The sequence below is a fragment of the Magnolia sinica genome, chromosome 3 (genome assembly GCF_029962835.1).
Source record: "Magnolia sinica isolate HGM2019 chromosome 3, MsV1, whole genome shotgun sequence".
Classification (NCBI taxonomy): domain Eukaryota; kingdom Viridiplantae; phylum Streptophyta; class Magnoliopsida; order Magnoliales; family Magnoliaceae; genus Magnolia; species Magnolia sinica.
In genome coordinates, this window is record NC_080575.1 from 32,794,291 (window position 1) to 32,806,861 (window position 12,571).

The window sequence follows — 12,571 nt, forward strand, 5'->3', positions numbered from 1 at the left end:
CACTAATCAGACGATGCTCTATGGGCCCCACGGTGATGTATGTGTTTCATTCAAGCCGCCCATCCATTTTGGATCATTATTTTAGAGTATGAGCTGGCCCAAAAACGGAAAAGATCCAAGTCTCAGGTGGACAACACCACAGTAAACAGTGGTGATTGAACACCCACCGTTACAAACTTCTTAAAGCTCACTGTAATGTTTATTTTCCATCTAACCTGTTGCTTAGGTCACACGAAGCAAAATATCAGCTTGATCCAAAACGTTGGTGGCCGTCAAGAAGTTTTTAATGGTTGCATTCAATCCCCACAATTTTCTATGGTGTGGTTCACCTGAGGTTTGGATCTGCCACATTTTGGGCCCCATGCCTTGAAATCAGCTGGAAATATTGATGGACCGGGTGGATAAAACATATACACTATAGTGGGTCCCACAGGGCACCGTACGTAGAGAGTGGCTTCTCCAGGGTCGGTATGCAATCCGCATCTTATCTCGTCCCACCTTTCACTTCGTCCAAAAGCTCGGCAAAAGGATACCTACACTGTAAGACAGACAAATGTGCAACCAGAAAAGAAAGTCTAGCTGGCCCAGATTAACGTGAATCACGTGATGGGCTGCACGCGGATTCCTATGTTCCTGCTTTAGAAGCTGGCTGGAGCCATGGTGATTTTTTGTGAGAAATTTATTCCACCATCTATTTTTCGCGGACCATGTTAGCATATGAGCTATAAAAAATGAGCTACATCCAAATCTCGAGTATGCCGAATGATATGATTGAACGTACTCCTTCAAAACATTCATTGAGCTACAGAAGTTTCCGATCAAGCTAATATTTTTATGTTTTTAGTTCATCGATCCCAATAAATTTTGGTTTGGATGGCATATTAACATCAAAGTGGACCTCAAGGAGGTTTCAATTGTATGCATTTCCCTACCCACTTTTACCTGGTGTATATAAGGTAGACTTGAGATTTAGATCTGATTCATTTTTAATTAAGCACATGCCATAACATGAGCTTTAAAAACGGATGGATGTAATGATTTCTCACAAACATCATGGTGGGCCCCACCTATCTTCCAAGCATAAGAACTTGTGCAAGGGGTGTCCGAGGCAATCCGTGTCCTATTGGGAGCAGATTAGATGCATGCTGGCCGCACCCAAGGGTGTGGCCCTAGCTGTGGAGGCCCACCTTGACAAACCATATGTATATCCATGTTGTCCATCTGTTTTTTCAGATTTAGGGCATCCACCCAAAATTGATGCTGTTCCAAATCTTAAGTTGACTATACTATGGGAAATAGTGATGAGTGAAAGTCCCACCATTAAAAAATTCCTAGGCCCCACCGTAGTGTTTCTTAATGTTTATTTGGCATCTGACCTATTGATAAGGTCACATAAACATGAATGAAGGAAGAAAAAACTAAAAATCAAAAGAAAAACTAAAACAAAAACAACAAACAACAAACAAGATAAAAATGGAGGCAGGATCATCACCTAATCTGACATAGGCTCCTCAGCCATGTTAAAATTGAAAATTGCGACATTTCAGGAATTCTCAAATTTTGTCCCGACAGATGTTTCAACTTGGACATCCTTGAGGATCCAGTTCCTACATATCCCAAGGGAAAGCGTCCAAGGATAGATTGATTTTGGGGGATGGCTTGAATGAGCAGTTTTACAAGCCATCCCCTAGAACCAGTCTATCCTCGGATGCTTTCCCTTGGGATATGAAGGAACTAGATCCTCAAGGATGTCCAAGTGAAAATCACGTGCCAACTTATGCAAGAACAGAAGTGCATGATCACGTGCCAACTTATGCAAGAACAGAAGTGCATGATCTCTCTCTCTCTCTCTCTCTCTCTCTCTCTCTCTCTCTCACACACACACACACACACACACACACACACACTCTCTCTCTCTCTCCAGGGACTCTCTCTTTACCAAGCTGAGCAATTATCCACTCCTGACTATCCACTAGCTCAGAAATTGTAGGGCCCTCTGAACAACAAGGGGCCCATGAAGGGCAACAATCGCATCGACAGTTGCTGGCCCATGACCAGCAATGGTGGAAGTAACGTCAGCACCAAGAACCTTTGGGATCTTTCTTAACACCAATAGATCATCCTCCTCATCCTCGTCATGCAAAAGCCAACAAGGCAAGTGACAAACTGAATATTGCACAATGATCCAATGACGATACTCTATTATCGCAAGACTGGTAAGGTGGATAGTGAGTCACAGAGCACAAGAAGACAAACTGCCTCTCCATGTCTCTCTGGTAGTTCGACCAAATACCCGACTAAAACATTGAACCTATGAGTGCCTTGTGGCCCACCTTAATCCAATCATTGCCACAATTATGCTAGATACACGTCATGATCGGGCCCCAACATGTCATCTACATTGAAAAAGGCTAGCCTCCAAGTATTATCTAACCCTTGCCTCAAAATAAGCCCAATCTTGGCCATCTAGACCCGATCAGGACCATCCAAATGATGGATGAAGGATTAGATCTTTCACAAACCTTTGCCATTAGTCCAATCTTGACCATATGGACCTGATCAAGGTTGTCTAGATGATGGATGATGGATTGAATATTTTAAAAAATCAAAATAAAAACCAATTTTGACTAAACTTAACCGATTAGGACTGTCTAAATGATGGATGCCGGATTGGATCATTCAAAAATCACTGCAACTAGTCCAATTCTTGACTAATCTAGATTGATAAAGACTACCTAGATTATGGATGATGGATTGGATTCTCCAAAATCTTTGCAATAAGTTCAATCTTTACTAGTGAATTCAACTAGGGCCATTCAGATTTGGGACAATGGATTAAATTCCCCCAAGACTTCTACCATAAATCCTCAATCTAAATCGTATAATCTGGATCAAGCCCATCCAAGCTCAGAACAACGGATCAAGACGACTTAGAAAAAGGCTACTGCACCAAATCCTCAAGTAGAGTCACTTCCAAATAATCGATCGACGACGCTCACCCTAACATCGGACGGATCTATTCCAAGTATATGGACTAGAAAAAGCTTTCAAAAACATCCTTCAATAAAAACCCCATGGGACTACGTTCTACAGGTGAGTACTCATTTCGAGAAAATAAAAAAGATTAAAGAATAAAAAAATAAAAAAATGCGTATGACATCCCATAACCCGGCAGTTTCTCATACTCCTTAGTGGGTACCAACGCACAAGAAATAATTGATTCGAGGGAATTTGGAGTTTTTAATTTTCTTCGAAATCATATGCAGAACATGAGATGACGGGCCTAAACCTTTGATGTCAACCCGAATATCTCGGATAGCGCACTGAGCCATGATTGGGATGTCATAACCGCAATTACACAGAAAAAAGGCCTTAGGCAAGCTAGATTATTAAGCTCGAAGCCTCATATAACAAAAGAATAATTCAAAAGGGCGATAGTCAGGAACACTTATCAAGACTAATATAAATAACGTAGGAGATTCATAAAGACACAATGTGCAGGCAACTGCCCATTACCCATACTTGCCTCTGGGTGACACCGGAGAACTATAAATGCATGCATCTTACTTAACTACTTCAAACCAAACGATTATCTTTGTAAGGCCATAGAAAGCACATGGGCTCTAACTACTCCTAAATTCAACTCCCCAGCACATTCAATGCACACATATTAGTCAAGATGTGAAGGGGTTGCAGGAATTTCATCTGCAAATGGTTGATTTTAAGCAAGCCCGTCTAGCTACAACGTTGGTTCACTCACTTAATAACTTGTAAATCCACAGAAAGTGCAAGGACCAATCGTAACATCTTCCTCAACTCTCAAGAGCATTCAGATTAATCATCGACCAAACGAGTATTTCAATCAAGATGCTATGCCCAGTTGAGGCAAACTCATACTATCTTAAGTAGTGAGGGTGTCCACTTGTTGTGGTATTTAGTTGCTAACAAACTTTGCCAAAGAGGGACATCTGTAAATACCTTACTTATGAAACATAGCCACAAGGGCAAACAATCATGTGGCACCCTGCATGGCTTGTTTTTCACACATGTTCTTCTGCATGAAAAATTGTTGCCAAGTGACCATTGGCCCCTGGGGAGCTGACAGTTTCCTGACTTATTTAAATAGCACCCGTCCCTTGTCTAGGAGAGGTCAAAACGACAGAAGAAAACGGTCTGAGGAATTTTTGCCAAACTCCTTGGCTTCCGTTCCCTAGCAATGAAGAGACTCTGCCACCAAGGATGCTCTACAACTACCATATTTCTATCTTGGTATGCCATTGGTCAACCACAATAATCCAATTCATTAAAGCCAGCCAATCAAGTTATGAGTAGAATCAGGATTAGGGACGTCCAATTATCCCTTAAAAAAAATTAAGAAAATGGTGTTTGTCTTCTCTTTTCTTTTTCTCACATCTCAATTAAGCTCAGAACGCGGTACAGTCCACACACTCCCTTTCCTTCCAACGTCATTTCTTTTTCTTTTACTATTTTGCTTATTTATTTCTATTCTGTTTGCTTGCCTAGGGCCTCATCTTTATGAAGCAAGGTTATGATCTTTTATTTTTCTGGCATATTTTATTTTATTTTATTTGCTTGCATAAAATTTCGGCCCTGAAAAGCAAGGATAAGAGTTTACTTTTCTTTAACTTGTTTGACCCTCTCTTAGGGTGATGTGTATCGTGGCCATATGACTAACATTTCTTACGGATATATGATTTTTCTAAAAACTACATGTCCCTTAAAGTACAGACCACATGCAAGTGTAGGTAAGAGAATGTGCCTAACTCCTTTTGTAACTTAGACCCTTACGTAGACCTTTAAGATCGCATGCTAATCACATGAGTCATTCAGATTGAAGGATTTACTTGATTCTTCGGCCTTACCTAGTAAGTTTAAGGATCTGGCCGACCATTAACTGTTATCTCACCAAATCAGCTAGTGGGTGACTCCAACCATTTCAAACATATTATTTTGGCCACATTGAAAAGTTATCGCATAACCAAGAAAGTTACGATGGGCTAAACAAATCATATACATAGAGTCGACGTTACCACCTCAAAGAGTCAACCACACACAATAACAAAAACAACATTTAGTTAAAGTCATTCTTCTATCGCATGTTGCATATCCAGCATTGTGTTGCACGCGTGTCAGGGAGGATGTTCTTCACAAGAAAATAGTGATAATTGGACATTAAAAACTTCGTGTGGGCGACAAAGGTTTCTGATTAAGCGTATAATTGTAATCCACTTCATCCTAATTTTATTTTATTTTTACTTTATTAGGAGATTGGATGGAAAATGAACATTATTGAAACACTAATGGAGGTCATGGAAAGTTTTTAATGGTGGAGAGTTCAATAACAACTGCATCCTATGAAATGGTACACCTGAGATTTGGATCATATTCATTTTTGATCTCATGTCCTGAAATGATCTATCAAAACTGATGGACAATGTGGATATATATAAAATACATACATCAAAGCGGGCCCCAAGTGAAGGTTTACACCTTCCTAGGTATGGTAGGGGCACACCTAATCCCTTTGGCCTATTTTTTTGCTCGATCCTTGAAATGGTCAGGCAAAATGAATGAATGGTGTGGATATAACAGATACATCGTGCTAGGGCTTACAAAACTTGCCTCGTCACCACATTACAATATGAATGCGGATTTCTTGTGAAAGCCTTTTCCAGGAAGTTCTTGTGCTGGGATGCTTAGGTGGGACCCACCTTGATGTTTGTGAGAAATCCAATCCATCCATTCATTTTTTGAGCTCATTTTGGGACATGTGACTGAAAAATGAGATAGATCCAAAACTCAAGTGGGCCACGCAAAAGGAAACGATGGGGATTCAATGACCATTTATTGAAACATTTTTAAGGCCACAAAAGTTTCTTACCAAGCTAAGGTTTATATATATATATATATATATATATATATATATATATATATATATATCCCACTAGGAATGACCTTATATAAATGATTTGGATGGCATAAAACATCAAGGGAGCTCAGGAAGGTTTCAACAGTAGAAACTCTTTCTCCAGTTTCCCTCTCCTATGGCTAGTTGAGTTACCTAATTCTTTGATGCATGTCCTGAAATGAGCTCTAAAACAAATCGAGGGGTGAATTTATCACAAACATAACGTAGGTCCCACTTACCATCCTAGCGTTACAATGCAATCCTAACCCATCAATAATGCAGACCTGTCAGATGCGGGACTCAGGTCCTTATTTTCCAAAGGCGAATCTTTAGTCATCGACGGGTCCCACATGTGAATGAAAGGTGGACATATATGGCGATGCTTTAGTCCGCCTCATTGTCATTGTCATAGATCAACTTCAGGATCAGGATCTGCACGTACAGCAGCTGTCTGTGGACGTAATTGGGTACTAACAGCGTCAGCAGTGAGGTGGCTACTTAGCTGCTGTACCCCACACCAACGACCTCAGTTGTATAGGAATGTGGCCCACCTAGAAGACTCCAACAGTCCTTGAGTCCATTAAGGGTACTAACCATGAAACGAATATTAAAATTGTGTGAGCCCATTATGATTTGTTTATTATATCTACACGGTACATCCATTTGGCAGGATCATTTTAGAGTATGTATCCAAAAATGAGTCATATCCAAAGTTCAAGTAGACCACATTATAAATAGCAGTGTGGACAATAATTACTACTGTTAAAACATTCATAGGTTTAATATAATAATTTTTTTCTCCTTCCAATTTGTTTATAAGGCTACACAAACATGAACCAAAAAAAAAAAAAAAGCACAAATACATGCTCGATCCAAATTAAAACTTCCGTGACCCAAAAAAATTTTCAACTGTAGACTTTCAATCTCTCACTGTCTTTTGCAGTGTGGTCTATTGATCTTTAGATCTGTTTTATTTTTGAGTTCAACCCTTAGATGGATCTCAATAGATAATTATCTACCTTATGGTGGCTCCACATAATTTGGTGACGTCAACCCACCAGCGAGGTGGCTATGTGCCGTACACCAGCCAATCCATTTAGGCTACTGATAGTGTTATGTGAACCCCATCATGGTGTATGCATCCTATCTACACCTTCCATCCATTTTTGTAGACTATTTTATGGTATAAGCCAAAGAATGAGGCAGATCCAAATATCATATGGACCACACCACAGGAAAGAGTAGTGACTGAACACTCATCATTAAAAACTTTTCAAGAGCCACAAAAGTTTTGGATTAAGCTAATAGTTTTTGTTTTGGCATGACCTAATCAACAGGTTGGATGACAAATAAACATTACAGCGAGCCTTGGGAAGTTTTTAATGGTGCACGTTAAATCGCCGCTGTTTTTTTGTAGAGAGTCTACATTTCTACTCCAACCAGTGAACTATCAGTAGCCACCACGCTACTGACGCTGTCAGTACGCAATCCGCCTCCGCTGTCAACCTAGGCCTATTTCTACTCCAATGCATGCTCTGACTATCGTACTACAGCCCATTTGTAACCGTGTAAGTCCAGTTCAGTGCTAGGCATGGATCCGAAGCTTCGTGGAGATCGAGCTGCCCGCCATCATCCCCTCGATGAACCGCACCACCTCCAGGAAATCATCGATTATGCCCTTGTCGCCCTAGAGACTCCCTTGAACGTAGCATTGCTACAAGGGCACGTCGTGACTGCTTCCGAGATCCTAAATCAGAATCCGGCACTCTCACACGAACCTAACAGAAGCGGGTCTTACCCTTTGCATGTGGCTTCGGCCAGAGGCTACGAACAGATAGTGCAGAAGTTGTTGGAGATCGATCCTTCTCTCTGTCTCCTCCGTGACAAGGAAGGAAGAACTCCTCTTCATTTAGCTGCTTTGAATGGCCAAACTGGTGTGCTGGGGAAACTCTATCCAATTCACGCCAAGCAGAAAAAGCTCCGTAAGTCACTTGCTGGACGTCAGGCTGATGAAGAAGAGCCGATTCTACACCTCTGCGTGAAGCATAACCAGCTTGAGGCCGCCAAGTTTTTTCTGAAAGAAGAAGAGGATTCTAAGAACAACGCCTGCAAGAAAGATAAGAGGCTTATAACAACCAAGGACTGCAACGGAAACACAGTGTTGCACCTCGCTGCGGCTAGAGAAGATTCTCAGGCATCCTTTCTTTCTTTCATTCTCCTCTTCTTTAATTTTCTTTCCTGGGGCGTGCTTATGAAAAATTATGATATCGACCAAAATAAAAATAAAAATACTTGGGTTCATGAAATAAGTTTGTTACCATACATCCGACGTGTTGCTACTTTTGCAGCAGGGTGGTAGCAGTTAGATCTTGGGACTTGTTCAGATACCAATCAATTTATCACGAACTTTCTAGAATTATTTTATTTTCTTATTTTTCTTCAGTGGATTCGAGGCATTTCCGTGAGGAGTCTAAAGAAGTTTCGTGGATTCCGAATAGTTTTCCCCCTTGAAGAAGGCAGTGCTCGACCTCACATCTTTCCCTGCATTAACCTGTTTGTATGTAGGATCTTCCAATCTAGAAGATTATTTTTGGGTATTACCGTCCAGGTGAGACCCATCATATAAACGGTTTGGATCATTGCAAAATAACCTAGATCCAAAGGCTACTGTCATGTCATTAAAAATTGCAACACCATGACTCTCTGAGCCATAAAAATGGGAAAGTATTCGAGTTAGATGGTCCACCATCAGAGTTATCTCCCTTCCCTCCCATTGGAAGACAATTTTTCGACTATAGAACGCAGGGCCTGCGTAACAGCTCCCGGTTCCTGACTCCCACGGTTAGATGGCACACATGTTGGGCCATTCATCATGTAGGTTGCCCTGGGAACATGAGATGTAACAAATATCAGGGTAGCACACTCATTCAGTGGGCCACATTTGTTTCTGAATGGCCTATTTTTTTTAGTAGCCCTCTCCTATCTTAGATGTACCCTTCATGTTTAGTATAGAATCCACGCCAAGAACCACCTCCCCAACAAAAGGTTTCCTTGGGGTCAGTTGGGATGAGAGATTTCCCTGGCAAATCAAATCACAATTGATATGATTGAAGTCCTCTGCCTGGAATGCAACAAATACATTAGAATTCCCCCCATCCCCTCAAGAAAAAAAATAAAAATAAGAGAAGGGAAGAAGAAGAAGAAGAAGAAAAAAAACTAAAAGAAAAGGGATTCTAGGACATTTCTCACACAGTGAAAAGGAAACTGTAACCATAGAGAGTTTAGATAAAGATATTTCTGTGGTAAATCAAATCATGTCATATGATCACAATTCTCCTCCTCTTAGATTGCAAGGGATACGTTGGATACGCCAAAAAAGGGAATCCAATGCATTTATTACATGGTGGACAAAGGAATTTATAATAATTACAAAATTGATTTATTTTACCATAAAATTCTCTTCTCCAAAATGGCCTTTATACAAGTTTCAGTTGCCTGTCAACAAACATATATGGTCCTATATCTACCTTTGTGATGAATTCCATTGGCAGAAAATGATCCTTTTTCTCTCTCTCTATCTCTGCTTGGAGATGAGCTCGATATGCCTAAGCCTACGTTGTGACTGAGGATCTCAGGCAATGTTGAGATGGTTGGTGGTCTAGTAAATAAGCTGGCACAATAATCATGCTTCAACGATCATACTGGCCTTGGATTCTGGAGCTGCATTTAGCCAGTGAAAATTTTCTTTTCCAAAGTTCCCCATTCAACTATGCAGTAATGGTCGGAATCATCTGTTCTACTTGACATCCATCAAGAATATGGATGGTTCCGGCCATCCCATCTTATTGCCCAATGCAGAAAATTGTACTAAAAGAAAGAGAAGAACAGCTTGATGCTTTGAAAGATGAGGATCGACTAGTCCTAACTCACTTTTCTCTTTCAGATGTTGGGGTTTCTGCTTGGGAAGATCAAAGTCAAGGATGATTTGAACGCAACAAATAACTATGGCTACACCGCCTTAGATATCTCAAAAGATTCTTCCAATGACAAAATAATCAATGACATGATTAAAGCAAAAGGAGGTGTAAGCAACAAAATTGGAGGGAAATGGAACCCGTTCATACGGAATAGCTGGGACAATTGGTACATGAAAGAAGAAGTCTGGGCAAATGAGATGCACAATACATTGATGGTGGTGGCGACACTGATTGTAGCAGTCACATTCCAGGGTGCAATCAACCCTCCTGGAGGCGTCTGGCAGGATCCAGAATCTTCGAATTCAATCTCTCCATCGCCATCTCCCATGCCTTCCTCACATGTTGCTTCTCTTACAACTGGAACAACGATTCATGATAACACCAACAATCAAGCATTCCGATCGTTTATGCACACATCTTACTCTACGCAGCCTGGGACGGCCATTCATAATAATGTGAACTTTACTGGGTTCAAAATATTCATGTATTTCGACATGATCGCGTTCGCTGCATCGCTGTCTATCATTCTATCCCTGGTGAGTGGGTTTCCACTTAGGCGCCAGTCTACAACTTGGGTGTTGGTCTTCACCATGTGGGCCGCATTGTCCTCTATGGCTATGGCTTTTGTGTTTGGCACCAAAATAATCATCGGTTGTGACAACGTCCTTAAAAAAATGCCTTATATTCTATATAGCTGGTTGGGAGCCATGGTCCTAGTTTTCTTATTCCACTGTATCATCCTTGTAGTCCGTTTATGGGGTGAAATCAAGAAGCCTTGGGTCTACCTGTGGGATAAGCTCCAACAGACCAGGGACGCGACCGAGGGGAAGAAGGACAAGGAGGCGGAGGGTTGTTGCTGGCCATGATGGCTTGAGTGATAAGTGTGTGCTTGGACCCTACAGATTTTATGTGGTATGATGATGAATGTGTGTACTCTTTTCATGTGTTTCCTAGCGTTGCTTTTGGCATTAAAAGGCCAGGATGACTGAATGTACAACATCAGCAGCAACGTTTAAAACTTGAAAACTCGATGAGTCCAGTGACTAGGTTGAGTACTTCTGAGTTTTGAACACTGTCCAAATTTAAGGTGTTAAATTTGTTAATGTTGTTGCGTTGGTTAGTGGAGTCTTTTCAACTTTTGTTGAGTCGAGTCAACCGTGGCTTAGATGCGTCTTTTTGAACAAATCGAGTGTTTGTCTTTATCTTTATGAAATCTAATTGAAGTGGCTTCTCTCTACTCACTTGTACTTTCCATTCGGTAAAAACCTGGTCGGTGAATGTTAAAACTTACAGCCTTATCCAACATTGTGCATTCTTGTCACCCTATTTTTTTTCCTTTATAAATATGCCTATAGAGGATCATAGATTTGTTCATGGCTATGATGGAGTGAAAAAAAGAAGCTAAGAAGAATCGATAACATTCAACATATTTTGACTAGTCGACTAATATGGTTAGAGTTTAAAATTTTGCCAAAAATTTCAGATTGGTTGGATCTTGTTGACAAGTCAAAATATTGTTTGACAGATCAACAAATCGGATCGATAGGTCGAAATTCACAGAATTTCTAGTTTCAATCTCTGGATGTTTTTGAGCTATTTCGATAGGTTGACTTGACGCGGAAATTTGTGCATTTTTCATAATTTATTTCATTATTCAATTAAGACTCTTTAGATTATATTTTAGGGTTTATTTAGAGTTATTTAAGCAAGCTAAACTCATTTTATTCATCTATCAATAAAAATTCTTAGAAATTAGTTTATTTTATCGTGGATTCAAGAAATCTCTCTTGTGGATTCATGGCATTTATTGATCGAGGAAGACGGTGATCGACCTCATCACGTCCTTCCATACGTCAATTGGTATTACAATAAGGTTTTTCCTCAGTTCAATGATATCTAACGATGGATCGGACAACAATCCCATGGACAATACTCCAGGAAATTGTCCTTTAATAGCGGTGGCTCTCGAAGTGACACAGCGAGAGAATCATCAAGTCATACAAGGGCTACAGGCTTCCATCGATTACATGATGAAGGCCCTAGGGCAATTCTGTGTTCGTGGCGATGATCCACCTTTGATAGGCGTTGCAATTCGCAATCACACAGATTGCAGGGCGATACTAGCGGTGAATCATAGAATCACACCTAAGGAGGTGAGATCCGATGACGAGGTGGTCGATGACATGATCCTCTAACATACCGGACGAGGTGGTGATCAAATAGATTGAGAATTCAACATGAAAGTCAATCTTCCTAGCTTCAACAACCAACTCCACATCAATGACTTTCTTGATTGGTTGCTTGAAGTCGAATGTTTTTTTGGCTACATGGACATCTCTAAAGAGAAGAAGGTTAAACTTGTGACTTACAATTTAAAGGGAGGATCATCAGCTTAGTTAGATCAGCTTCAACTCATAAGAACGAGATAGATGAAGGCACCAATATACACGTTGCCACAGATGAAGTAATTATTGTGTGTGATTCTTCCCCAGTGATTACGATCAAGTATTGTTCCACCAATACCAAAATTATCGACATGGTAGTCGATTAGTGAGAGATTATGCAAATGAATTCTACCGTTTGGCGGCACGAAATAATTTAATTGAGATTAAATCGTAAAAAGTCGCCGATTCATTGGTGATTTGCATGTTACAATCGAAGATCG

General features: G+C 40.5%; 1 protein-coding gene across 1 annotated transcript; it reads left to right on the forward strand.

Moving 5' to 3' along the window:
- The first annotated feature begins 7,467 nt into the window (after positions 1 to 7,467).
- Positions 7,468 to 11,024, forward strand: LOC131238849 (ankyrin repeat-containing protein At2g01680-like). The gene is made up of 2 exons (XM_058236444.1): positions 7,468 to 8,174; positions 9,855 to 11,024. The coding sequence occupies exons 1-2, from the start codon at positions 7,521 to 7,523 to the stop codon at positions 10,770 to 10,772; spliced, it is 1,572 nt and encodes a 523-aa protein (XP_058092427.1). The 5' UTR covers positions 7,468 to 7,520; the 3' UTR covers positions 10,773 to 11,024.
- The last annotated feature ends 1,547 nt before the right edge of the window (positions 11,025 to 12,571 follow it).